The sequence below is a fragment of the Trichechus manatus genome, unplaced genomic scaffold (assembly GCF_000243295.1).
Source record: "Trichechus manatus latirostris isolate Lorelei unplaced genomic scaffold, TriManLat1.0 scaffold00155, whole genome shotgun sequence".
NCBI classification, from domain to species: domain Eukaryota; kingdom Metazoa; phylum Chordata; class Mammalia; order Sirenia; family Trichechidae; genus Trichechus; species Trichechus manatus.
Window position 1 is genome coordinate 473,147 of NW_004444091.1, and position 14,040 is coordinate 487,186.

At 46.1% G+C, this 14,040-nt stretch overlaps 1 protein-coding gene across 1 annotated transcript in view; it reads right to left on the reverse strand.

Moving 5' to 3' along the window:
- GRID1 (glutamate ionotropic receptor delta type subunit 1) overlaps positions 1-14,040 on the reverse strand; it is a 1,005,377-nt gene that overhangs the window by 321,528 nt on the left and 669,809 nt on the right. Inside the window, exon 5 of the mRNA XM_004386072.1 lies at positions 9,653-9,823. Coding sequence (XP_004386129.1) covers positions 9,653-9,823 — 171 coding nt within the window. The remainder of the gene's footprint in view (positions 1-9,652; positions 9,824-14,040) is intronic.

The window sequence follows — 14,040 nt, forward strand, 5'->3', positions numbered from 1 at the left end:
CAAAGAAGGATAGCCTGATCATGCCTCTCTCCCTCACTCTCCAGGTAAGGCACATCACAGAGTTTATTAGCAAAGGTAAGATAAGCAGAGCAGATACTATCACTGTTGAAGCCCCCTCCCCTGCAAGTGGAAGCCCAGGGCTTTGGCTGGCCTAGGGCCAGGGATCCAGGGGTGACTATAACAGGGGACAGAGTGGCCCGGAACACTGTAGCACAAAGTGACAAGGGACCTAGAAAGCATCGAGACGATTGTAGACTCAAAAAGTAAAAGAGATGCCAAAGGGCTGAGGCCAAGAGCATGGTAGAGGAAAGACCCAGATGCACTGCAAAGAAACTGCAGCCAGATCAGCCACCCAGATTGAGTGAAGACACAGCAGACAAGAGCCAGAGCCAGGAGAGGTGTCTGAGGCCACTACTCTAAGTGGGGAGAGGGTTGTGCAGAACCTGGTGTTCATTTAGCTACCCTAGGATGTATGCTGAGCTCCTTTTCACTCACTACCATGGAGCATGACTCTCACTCTCTGTGGGTGCAGCTTAGTGGGTGAAGATCAAGAGCTGTAGATCATCATAACCGGGACCTTGCTCTGCTCATGCTATGTCCTCAGCGTAGCTAGAAGTACAAGAACATAGCAAGCGCTCAGTGTTGATTGCCTGGGCAAATTAGGGCTCCACTCCCACTCACTTGCTGAGTTATGTTAAGCAAGTCATTTAACTCCAATAGGCTTACCTTGATGACAATAAAACAATGTGACCAGTGCCCATGGAGAGAAGCAATGTGGTGGCCCTGACTTACTCCCCTGTGAAATGGGATAGTGTTATGGATTGAACTGTGTACCCAAAAAAGTTCTGTGGAAGTCCTAATCCCTACGCCTATGAATGTGCCCCTGTGTGGAAATCATCATCACCGGTTGCCATCAAGGCAACTCCAACTCCTGGCGACCCCACATGTGTCAGAGTACAGCTGTGCTCCTGGGGGTTTTCAACGGCTGACTTTTAGGAAGTAGATCACCAGGCATTTCTTCTGAGGTGCCTCTGGGTGGACTCAAACCTCCAACCTTTCGTTTAGCACTTAGTTTGTTAAGGGTTTGCACTTTTCTTTTGTTGTATTAATGAAGTCCTGAGCCCTTCTGAATGGTGCCTTATAAAAAGAGCAGAATAGATACAGACACACTCAGGGAAAGATAGATGCCATGTGAAGATACAACTACAAGCAGTCGAGGAATGCTGACAAGTGTCTGGGACTACAGAAGTGCAGAGGGACAAGGATCACCCCCTAGAGCCTAGAGAGAAAGACAGCCTACCCTGCCAACACCCTGAATTCAGACTTCTAGCCAGCCTCCCAAACGGTGAGACAATAAATTCTTATTCTTTAAACCCACCCATTTTGTAGTATCTTGTTAAGGTGGCCCTAGGGAGTGAAGACAGACAGTGACATCCACATGTGCCAAGCACCGTCTCAAGTTCTGGATGCATCTTCATTTGGGGGGAGCAGAAATAGTATCAAATCGAAGAGGAACTAAAGGACATAAGCAGCCTCCTGTCTTCAACGTGGCTGAGCTGAACACTCCCTGTCATGGATTGAATTGTGTCCCCCTAAAATATCTGTCAACTTGGCTGGGGCATGATTCCCAGTATTGTATGATTGCCTACCATTTTGTAATCTGATGTGATTTCCTTATGTGTTGTAAACTATCACTATGATGTAATAAGATGGATTAGCGGCAGTTACACTGATGAGGTCTACAAGATTGGATAGTGTCTTAAGCCAATCTCTTTTGACATCTAAAAGACAGAAGTGAGCAGAGACACATGGGAAACTCATACCACCAAGCAAGTGGTGCCGGGACCAGAGGGCATCCTTTGGACCTGAGGTTCCTGCACGGAGATGCTCCCAGACCAAGGGAAGACTGATGACACAGACCTTCCTCCAGAGTCAACGGAGAAAGTGTTGCCCTGGAGCTGACGCCCTGAATTTGGACCTGTAGCCTACTGGACTGTGAGAGAATAAATCTCTCTTTGTTAAAGTCATCCACTTGTGGTACTTCTGTCACAGCAGCATTAGACGACTAGGACACTCTCGCAGGGGGTCCCTGTGGTCAGGTACACAAAGCAGCCTCAGGACTACTGGGAAACCAGACTTGGATCTGCCAACCCCATTCACCCTCTCCCTAATGCCCCTGGGTCCTGAAGCTTTTCAGGGGCAAGCAGGGGTCACCTCTGGCTTCTGCAGCTTGTGAGTCAGAAGACCTAGTAAATATCTGCCTGAGGACTCAGTCCTCTACCCCCACCGGAAGTCTGCTGACCCAGGCACTGAATCCCTGGTCTCCTCCAGCTGAGAGGCACAGTCACCGCTGTCGCAGCCCCTGGACCTGAGACAGTCTTTCAGGGCTACCGGCCCTGAGGAGCTGCAGGGCTGCCCTTTGAGTGAACTCCCACCTCATATAGGTGCCAATACAGGAATGCCAGAGCAGGGGCTTCTATAATACCCTGACCCAGCGTCCTGGAAAGGGGCCCACTGCAGTCAATGGCCTGAACTTTGCATTGTGGGGCTGGTCCATCCCCAGGATTGGAACCTCTAGTGGGACCACCAAGGTGGCAGAGACAGACAGGCTCTTTACTAGGCCACCAGCTACTTATCCCCTGCCCAGGCCCAGGGTCTCATCCTGGGGAAAGCCTCCTGATATCCTGTCTAAACGGCCTTCTTCTATTGACACGCATGGCTCTGGCGTGTCATATGTCCCTAGGCAGATGGTCACCACTGGTCACCTCACCTCCCAGCCTCAGGCCCTCGCTCCACACTGCGCATTGAATCCAGCAGCTCCCCAAGGGGGAGAGGGGGGGCCTCAGAAAGGTTATGGGAAAGGTGAAGCTACATATCAGGGAAGCAGAATAGAGAATTCAGCCTTGAGCTCTTGGCTGGGAGCTGCAGCTCTTGAGAAACCTGGGGAGACACCCTTGGAGGATGGATAACTAAAGATCAGTTGACACAGAAGCAGACTGAGGACCAGAGAGGACAAAATCTTATTTTTTAAGAGTTAGTCCCACAATTCCTGTGACATCTGTAACTCTATATGATCTAGGAAAATTCTTTATGTCAGTAGGAGGAAAGACTACCTGTAAGCTTGTTCGATTGATCTTAATGAGAAAATTAACGGAATTTACTTTTGATTTGAAGCACAGAGATGCAGAGGTGATAGGAAGCCAGCAAGATGGCAAGAGGATGGGGCGCTTCAAGGAAGCAGCAGTGAGCATTCTTCAGTAGATGGGGGCTTAGAATGTTCTAGAAATGAGACATTTAGTGGCCATCTGGGTAGCCACAATGTAAACAGCCACGCACTGTCCTGACCCTCCACCATGTTTGACACTATCTCTGAGGTTCTGATGCCTTGTGTGGGTGGGGATTTGATGTCACTGTTGAAACCAGGGAAGGCACTGATGTTCTCATATGGGTCACCCTAGATTGAGGCAAAGGCAGCCCAGTGGGAAGTCGAGATGATTTATTCATTATTGGTTCTCCAGCAGCAGAATTAGGGCCAGGAGTAATCAAAATATAAAACCAGCAAACCAGTTGCTGTCAAGCTGATCCAGACTCACGGTGACCCCGTGTGTGTACCAGAGTAGAACTGTGCTCCAATAGCATTTTCAACGGCTGATTTTTTGGAAGTAGTTTGCCTGGCCTTTATTCTGAGGGGCCTCTGGGTGTATTCCAGCCTCCAACCTTTTGTTTAGTAGTGGAGCACATTAACCATTTGCACCACCCAAGGACTCCTAATGGAAATATAAGCCCTGGTGAAATGGATTGAATCCTCAAAAGAGCTGTGAACTCCAACCGTATCTGGATCTCAGCTGGCTGGTCCTCTGACCACCTTTGTCAGCCTGGGAGAGGGAGGCCTTGGTGGCCTCTGGAAGACACAGAGCCTGCCTCACACCAGGCTGTCTGCCTTCCATGAACTCTGTGTGCTGACCCTCAGCAGCAAATCACGGCTTTAGTCAAGACTTATTAGGGTGCCCCAGCCTTGTCTCCGCTATGCTTTCGGGGGCCGGGGAATTGTGCATCCATATTATCCAGGAAAGAATCATCTTTGAAGGCAAAGAAAGATTAATGGGAGTCAGGGTCAGAGCCACGTGGGCCAGCTGCCTCCTGCTACCAGACCATTATCCTCCCAGTACTCAAGCTTGAAATGTTTGGATGCATTTCCTCCAGGCTTCTAAAAAGTCCAGTTTTCTCTTTCTTCCATCATTAATCAAGCAAAGTGGACTGTTTGGGGAGGCATCACAGAGGCAAACAGCAGGAAACTGACCTCCGACCAACTCCTCAGACAGGCTCTGGTTAGCCTGCAGAGTTGGACCAGCAGCTAGCAGAGGGTCCAGCTGAAAGGACAAGCTGAAGCCCAGATGTCACAGCTTGAGAACTCTGTTCCCAGGCTAACATCTCTGCCAAGCCCCTGCAAGCAATCTGTCCCAAGAGAGGCACCACAGCTAGGCCTGAGGGCAGAGCAGATGGTGGCAGAGGGCAAAGAAGACAGGCATTTGTCCATATCCATGACTTTCCAGGCTCCAAATGTACCTGAAAAGTGACCAGCCGCCCTGAAGGAGAGCAATGACAAAGGTGTTGATGGTCACGCTTTCCCAGTCTCATTGCCAAATGCTTCCATCTGGGCCTTTAGAGTCAAGTCCCTGGGTGGTACAAATGGGAGGGGAATGGCTTGTGAATGAGATGAATCTACACGCTGCCCACAGCGGTTGCTGGACAGGATGAGTAGATAAATCTACATTTCTCTCTCTCATGATACCCCCATACAAGGAAGCAGATACAACAAATGAATATAGAGATTCCTTTGATAAAGCATTGAATTTGTATACATGGTTAACATGCTCAGCTGCTAACCGAAAGGTTGCAAGTTCAAGTCCATCCAGAGGTGCCTCAGAAGAAAGGCTTGGTGATCTACCTCCTAATATCAGCCACTGAACTCTGTGGAGCACAGTTCTGCTCCGACACACGTAGGGTTGCCAAGAGTCGGGAGTCGACTTGTCAGCAGCTGGTTCAACCGTGAAAGTGGCAGGAAAGGCTGGAAGCACTCTGAGTGGGGCGGCTCAGTGACGCTCCACCGATGCGGTGACAAAAACCTTACACCCAGGGAGGAGCACACGAGTCCTAAAGAAAAAGGAAGGTGCAGGGGGAGGAGGGGTTTGAAATGCGTTAATAGTTTAGTGGGGGAGAGTGATTTCATCAAAGCGTTCAATAATCTTATAATGCACAAAGACGAGAAATTCCAAGCAGAGGGAGTATTTTATAACAACGCCACACTTGGCCACACAGCTTAACGCAAGGATCAGGCTCCACAGTGACCAGACAACACAGCTTATGTCATGTTGCTGTCACTTTTTGGAAACCTACTGGAATACAAGTGGGATGGTGATATGATAATATATCTGTTATTTCGGTTGCAGCCCTGATGTCTCCGGGCAACGCCGTTCCTAAGACAGAGCTCACTGCAGTCTCCTCTGGGCAAGGCTGCTGTAGAGTCTCAGCAGTCTCGGGGCTCTTAGGGACAGGTTATCATTTTTATTACTGGCTGAGTCAGGAAAGCCCTAAACTAACCTGTCAAGAACACAAGACTAAGAAACACCCAAATAAGGCAATGCTTTGTAGGGAAAAGCAAACAACAGCATTGCACAAGGCAAATGTGATGACTTCAGGAGTCACGGTGGAAAAAAAAAGCCGAACACATTGCTGGTGAGTGGACTCCGACTCATAGCCACCCTATAGGACAGAATAGAACTGCCCCCTAGTGTTTCCAAAGTTGTAATCTCTACTGAAGCAGATTGCCACTTCTCCCTTAGAGCGTCTGGTGGGTTTTGGTTAGCAGCTGAGCGCTTAATCACTGTGTCACCAGTGCTCCTTTCTGGAGTCACTAGAAGCCACTTATTTAGGTATTATTCTTCCAAAGGACTTCCTCTCTACTAAATAGGAACCAAATCGATTTGCTGTAATAGTGCTCAGCTGGCTTGGAACACAGGTCTAACAGGGTAAGACAGAGTATCCGAGGCCAGCTCAGCGGAGAAGCTGAGAGATGGACGGCACTGTAAAAACTCCTGTTCTTGACATATTCACTGAAACTCCTAACCCAGAATTATCACCCTGAGAGCAGCAGTCTGGAGCAGGAACTAAAGATGGACTCAAGAGCTTCATTTCGTAAAGTATTTTTTTTATTAATTTCATCAAGACAAAGTTAATAATCCATGACATAAGTGTTTTCTTTTTTTGAGTAGGTTGTTCTAAACATGTTAGAGTCTTCTCGATAAATCTCACAGCTAGAGGCTACTAGAAATTAGTTTGCCTCCTATACTGTCATTAAGAAAGAAGTGGTAATAGCTACCAAGGAAACTTGAAGGGAATGGCTTGTAAATGAGGTGGTTGCTGGACAGGATGAGTAGATAAATCCACATTTCTCTCTCTCATGATACCCCCATGCGAGGAAGCGGATACAACAAATGAATATAGAGATTCTTTGACAAAGCACTGAATTTGTATATATAAAAGAATTTCTACAGACAGTTTAAATTGACCTGCATTCTCAACAGATTCCTTCAGTAAGTCCTTATTGAGGGTCTCCAATGAGCATGGTCTGGTATGAAGAGCTAAGCAGGGTCTAAGACATGACCTCTCATCTCCCATGCAATGCGGCTGTAATTGAGTGCCCGAGTGAGTGCTGAGGACGGGAAGTGGCACAGGAAGACTATGATAAAGGTCTGGACAGACAGGGAATGTGCTCACGCCTGCTGTGATGCTTTTAAAGAGCATGTCAGGAAGCTAGGCAGCCTGCATCATGCAAAAGAGAAAAGAAAAATGAGGCTGCGTTCAGTCTTTCCATTGGAACTTTGAACACGCCTGGGCATCTTATCAGTAACGAGGACTCTGTTAATAACACAGGTCCTGCTCGAAATGCTTTCTATGTGCTATCTTATTTAATTTTCGTTATGACTCAAAAACCAGTTGCTGTCGAGTTGACTCCAACTCATGGCAACCCCATGTGTGTCAGAGTAGACCTCAGATCCATAGGGTTTTCAATGGCTGATTTTCAGAATTAGATTGCCAGGCCTTTCTTCTAAGGTACCTATGTGTGGACTCAAACTTCCCAACCTTTCAGTTAGCAGCCAAGGGCGTTAACCATTTATACCATCCAGGAAATCCATTATGACTCTAAGAGATAGGTGATTTTCTTACCCATCTTAAAGATGAGGAAAATGAGGCACAAAAAGATTAAATAATTTATTCAAGGTTACAGGTGAGAAATAAAATTACTAGGATTTGAACCCAGGCAGTCTGGCTCCTGCATCCGTGCTCTTAACTCCAAGGTCTCTGTGATGTCACTCTTACATTTTGTCCTTTATGCAATCCCTGGGTCTCAGCAGGAGAAGAGAGTAGGGTGGCTGGCTTCCTAAATTTGATATTGCATCTCCCACATTTGATGGTGTCCAATCCATACTGCAGAGCAGTAGCTTTGCTTATCCACTTAATGCATGTGTGTCTTTTCAGTATGCCTCACCAGGATGTCCCATCACCCTGCCAGGCTATCCTTGTCTCCAGGGGACAGATTCTTTGTATCCAATGTGTCTGATGTGCAACCAACCTGCACGTTTTAGTCCATGGCAAAACAAGTCATTACACCTCTTGAGAAAGCATATGCATCCCCCTTCCCCTCACTCCTGTGCAGCCCCTGCCCCTCACACCTGTGCAGCCCCTCCCTGCATATCTGTGCAGCACAATTCTGTGCAATGGAAAGTGGACCCCCTTGGCTCTTCAAGTAGAATGAGTGTAGTTCAATTAAGCAAGAAATTACAAAGAGGATGGGGGTTGCGGGGCACGGGTAAGGATGGCATGTGTTTGGCAAGGGAGGAAGTCCTTCAATGGAGGTGACCTGAGGAGACTTTCCAGAGGTCAGCACACACTCCCTGAGCCACACCGTCTAACTCCACTCCCCAGCTGCGACAAGGAAGGGGGAAAAATAGAGAGTCCCCGGTAGAGGGACTTACTTGGCCCTCGCCTCTTCTTCCAAACTCTGGAAGGGGAAGACAGAACAGGCCAGTGGCATTCAAAAATACAAAATCTCACAGCGAGAACCTTTTACCCATGGCCCAAGTGCCCAGGGCAGCCTGGCCATGGGTCCTGTGGAGGCCTTTGGTCTCTCTCTCCACCCTGGTTGTGTATTCTCTCCACGTTAGTCATGTCTGGGCAGCAGGCAGGGGGGCAGTGCGAGTTCCTCCAGCTCAAATCAGTGTCTACTGTGTTTCCCCACCAACCAAGAACAGGATTTGTTTACCTTCTGTTTAGATGTTTCCTTTCTTCCCCCAAATATAAGATCATAGAGTGGATTCAATGTTTTTGTAAATTATACATGTCCATGGCCCACTCTAGAGATTCCAATAACCTCCCTCCTCAAAATGGGTGCCCCTCAGCTGAGTGGCAGCCAGTCCATTATCCTAATAAGGTGATACCAAAGTGTCCTGGGGTAGGTCTGATACTCAGGTGGCAGATCCATACCATCTCCATCCTGAAACCCTGCCTCTCACTCCTCACACCTGGTCAGGTAAATGCTGACTGGTAAACACATCATATGCAATGACTTCTGGGCAGTCTGCACATATATAGCTGGGAGAAATTCATCTCTGCTATGTGGCTCCCACAGAGCATCAAATGAAAGTATTCTGTGCACGACAGTGCTACCGGAGAAGTGAGCTCAAGGCTGTCAAACAGTCTCCCGAGCGGTGAAAATGGTTAACACAATGCTGGAAGTTCAAGTCCACTCAGAAGTGCCTTGGAAGAAAGCCCTGGAGATCTACTTACAAAAAATCAGCTACTGAAAACCCTATGGAGTACAGTTCTACTGTGACACAAATGAGGTCGACATAAGTCGGAATCAATTCTACGGCAACTGGTAAATAGTCTCCACACTGCTTTACAGTTGCTCCCAAATGTCTGGAGAGAAAGCCACATCTCACAACAGGGACAGAGTTTCCCACTGGATTCCAAGGCCTAATGACACATATGTGAGGGGGTGGTGGAAGGACTGGACCGTAAACAGCTTCATACCTCTCATCTTGCAAGGGATGGACCTGATGGGCATTGCGCTGGCCTGCTCTTATGACCCCCCTGGCTTAGCAGGGAGTCCAGCAGTGTCCCAGGTGATCTAAGACTTACCACTCAGCAGATGTGCTAGGATGTCCCAAGTTGTTTCACAAGAGCCATTTCTAATGACTTCCTACAGAGAAGAGCTCCAAACAGTTTCAAAATGGTGACTTTGCAAAGGAAGGCTCCACCCCAGCCCTGCCAAATAAACCTGTTCTTCACCAAGCAGTTATCACAGAAGCAAAAGAAACAGGAATCTTTTTAGCCCCTAACCACATAACTTGTAAATACAAGAGGCACCGAGCGAGCTAATATGCCCTGCCTGCTAATGACAAGCATAAGTGCCTGCTAATGCTACTCAGACACACTGCCCAGCCACCTGCTTTCAAGTTCAGCAAATGGAAGAATTCTAGTGTTAAACTCGGTGGGCAGCAGCACTCGCAGGAGCCAGCAGTGGGCCCTTCACTCGTGGCAGCCCATGGGTGGGTGACAGCTATGGGGAGGGACCGGTCCACACACTAACCTGCAGCATCTGTAGGTAACCTTCCTGGGGGTCGCAGAGCAGAGAGGAGATGCGGTGGTTGTTCCGCATACATTTCTTGTTGTCCTTGGCAGACGGGAAGACTTGCCGGACCACGGTCATCCTGCCGAGGGCACTGTGCACCAGATCCAGGATCTCTGCGTCACTTATTTCCTGGGGAGATAACCAGACCTATGCTTACCATCAACTCATGAACTACCTCTGCGAAAGGCTATGAAGAGGCTTAGAGGTCAAGAGCCCAAAATAAGCAATGCCACATATTATCTCATAATGAATTAGCTGATTATTTAAAAATAATGCTTAGCTAACCTTAAGATGAAAACAGGTCAGAAAAAAAGTGAGACTAACCCACCAATGTATTTGTTCCATGGGGCCAAGCCTCGTAGAACCAGTGGTGTCAAATGTCATAGTAGGCATTAGCTGGAAGCAAAGGCTAAGGATTCTGTTGTGAGTCAGAAATCTGGGTTTTCTCCTGCATAGTCAGACAAAATGCAGTGAGTTTCCCCTAATTCTTTAATAACTGATTCATTTATTTAAAAATATTCATATACAGGAGGCAGGGCCAAGATGCTGGAGTAGTCAGATGCTTCCGGTGGACCCTCTTACAACAAAGACCTGAAAAAACAAGTGATTCGATTATATATGGCAATCTGAGAGCCTTGAACATCAAATGCAGAGTTGAGAAACCGGGCTGAGTGGCAGGGGGAGGGAGAGATGGTCCGGAAGCAGCGAGGAGTTGCCAGATCTAACCAGGCGAGAGCCTGAGCCCTTCAGGCCTGAGCAGCTTGTGGGTGAGCGGTGAGGCAGGCAAGCAGTCATGCTGCGGAGGCGCATTTTCCACTCCGGGAGAGACCCAGCGCTAGACGGTCTACATGGCCACCCAGTACCACTGAGAAGCAGCCCTAGCGGTGACAGGTAAGTACTTGCGTACGGTCTTCCGCACGGATCAAAAACAACCCCTTACAGAAAAACCTCTCTCCCATTTACCTCCCCACTCCCTGCTCTGCACTGGGTCCCTGACCAGATTCAGCAATTGCCGAGTCCCCTGGGCCAGAAGTAGGATCCATCATGTGCCCGGAGCCATTCTCTCTGCCTTGCAGAGTGAACAAATTAACAAACAGGGAAAAATAAACTGCCAGCTCCCCTAAGCCAGGAACCCAGGGCAGGCACAGTTCCTTTGCCTAGGCACAGACATAAGGGATCCAAGGACTTTGAGAGCCTTTGCCCCTGCGTAGACTTGTGTGGGCCCATCTCAACAGCGTAGGTCCTTATCACCGCAGTACAACAGGGCACGTACTAGAACTCTAACGTCAACTGTTTCAGCGGTGAAGTGGCAGGTTCTTGACGTGGCAGGTATTTGACATCTGACACTGCTCTGCCCATTAAACAGGGTCCTCACCTACCCACATCAGGGGCCTGACGACTGGTAGCTCCACCCACGCCACCTAGCCACCTGCGATAAGGGCCCATGAATAAGAGGTGCCCCCAGTCCTTACAACAAACAGCAATAGGCACTCATAGTCTGGCTGCAAAACCAACCCAACTACGTGCTCTAGGGAACAGGGACACGCTTTCCTCCTGGACACTCAGGAGTGGACATCAGCCCCCTGCCTTGCTCAGTGTGTCCCCCTGCTGCAGCCAGATGCCTGTGCCTACACCAATCACCCATACCTGTCTAGGACTGTAAGTGAGAGCCTACACCACACACTTGGTGGCTATCTACCTGGGCACCTGAGCTGAATCCATACAGGAAGAGCAGGCAGACTCCTGAGCTCACATACCTAGTAACAGATCTAACCACCTGGTGACAGGACACTAGAGCTTCAAAGGTGCCAAGAATCAAACTAGCTCATATGAGCAGCCTATTTGGGCATATCAAAACAAAACAAGAAGCTAGGACACAATAAACAAAAATAAAATAAATAAATATAATAACTTAGTGATGGCTCAGAGACAACAGTCAACATCAATTAACTTAAAGAGGCAATCCGTGATGGCTTCAGCAAGCTCCCAAAATAAAGAATCTAGAAATTTCCCAGAGGAGGAAAATTTCTTGGAATCACCAGGGAGCAGAATACAAAAGACTAACATAGAGAACTCTTCAAGAAATTAGGAAGGAAATTAAGCAAAATGCAGACCACGCAATAGAGGACATTAAAAAGATTAGAGAAGAGCATAATGACAAATTTAACAAGCTGCAAGAATCCCTAGAGAGACAAGAAAGCAGAAATCCAGCAGATTAACAATAAAATTTCAGAATTAGACAACTCAATAGAAAGTCATAGGAGCAGAACTGAGGCAATGGAAGTCAGAAATAGTGACACTGCATATAAAGCACTTGACACCAACTTATTTGAGGAAAAATCAGATAAAGGATTTAAAAAAATGAAGAAACCCTAAGAATTATGTGGGACACTAACAAGAGAAATAATCTACGCGTGATTGGCGTACCAGAAAGGGGTGGGGGGTGGATAGAAAATACAGTGAGAATTGTTGAAGATTTGCTGGCAGAAAACTTCCCTGATATCGTGAAAGATGAGAAGATATCTATCCTAGATGCTCATCGAATCGCACATAAGGTAGATCCCAAAAGAAGGTCACCAGGACATATTATAATCTAACTTGCCAAAAACAAAGATAAAGAGAGAATTTTAAGAGTGGCTAGAGATAAATGAAAAGTCATCTACAAAGCACAGACAATAAGAATAAGCTCGGACTACTCAGCAGAAACCACACAGGCAAGAAGGCAATAGGATGACACATACAAACCCCCGAAGAAAAAAAACTCCCAGCCAAGAATTATATATCCAGCAAAACTGTCTCTCAAATATGATGGTGAAATTAGGGCATTTCCAGATAAACAGAAGTTTAGGGAATTTGCAAAAACCAAATCAAAAATTACAAGAAATACTAAAGGGAGTCCTCTGGTTAGAAAATCAGTAACATCAGATAACAACCCAAGATTAGAACACAGGACAGACCAACCAGATATCAACCCAGATAGGGAAGTCACAAAATCAAAGCTAAAACACTGAAAATAGGGAAACAGATGTCAATATTTAAAAGATGACAACATTAAAAACAGAGGGATTTAAAAAAATGTAGACACAGATTTTTCATATGGAGAGGAAGTCAAGGTGATATAAAGTAATAAAAGACTGGTAAAAAATTAGAAGAATAGGGGTAATATTAAGGTTACTTTCCACAAAAGAAACTAACATTGCTACAACTCAAAATAAAAAACCAAAAAAAAAAAAAAAAGACTCAGCAAACACAAAATCAACAACAATGAAAATCCATAAAGAAAAAAGATGCAGCACAGAAAATTAAGTGGAACAAAGAAACTGTGAACAACACACAAAAAAAGACATCAAAATAACAGCACTAAACTCATACCTATCAATAATTATGCTGAATGTAAATGGACTAAATGCACCAATAAAGAGAGAGAGTGGCAGACTGAATTAAAAAAAACACGATCCGTCTATATGATCCCTACAACAGACACACCTTAGACTTAAAGACACAAACAAACTAAAACTCAAAGGATGGAAAAAATATATATCAAGCAAACAACACTAAAAAAAGAGCAGGAGTGGTTAATATTAATCTCTGATAAAATAGACTTTAAAGTAAAATCCACCACAAAGGATTAGGAACAACACTATGTACTGATTAAAGGGTCTATACACCAGGATAACATAACTATAATAAATACTCACGCACCCAACAACAGTGCTCCAAAATACATAAAACAAACTCAACCAGTACTGAAAAGAGAGATAGACAACTCTACAATACTAGTAGGAAACTTCAACACACCACTTTTGGTGAAGGACAGAACATCCAGAAAGAAGCTCAGTACAGACACGGAAGAGCCAAATGCTACAATCAACCAACTTGATCTCATAGACATATACTGAACACTTCACCCAACAACAGCCAAGTATACTTTCTTTTCCAACCCACTTGGAACATTCTGCAGAATATACCACATATTAGGCCATAAAGCAGGCCTTAACAAAATCCAAAACATCAAAATATTACAAAGCATCTTTTCTAACCATAAAGCCATAAAAGTAGAAATCAAGAACACAAAAAGCAAGGAAAAAAATCAAACACACAGAAATTGAACAACACTTTGCTCAAAAACTACTGGGTTATAGAAGAAATTTAGGATGGAAAAAAGAAATTCATAGAATCAAACGGGAATGAAAACACATCCTGTGAGAACCTTTGGGACACAGCAAAAGCAGTGCTCAGAGGTCAGTTTATAGCAATAAATGCACACATCCAAAAAGAAGAAAGGGCCATAATCAAAACATTACAACTGGGACAAGTAGAAAGAGAGCAGCAAAAGAAGCCCTCAG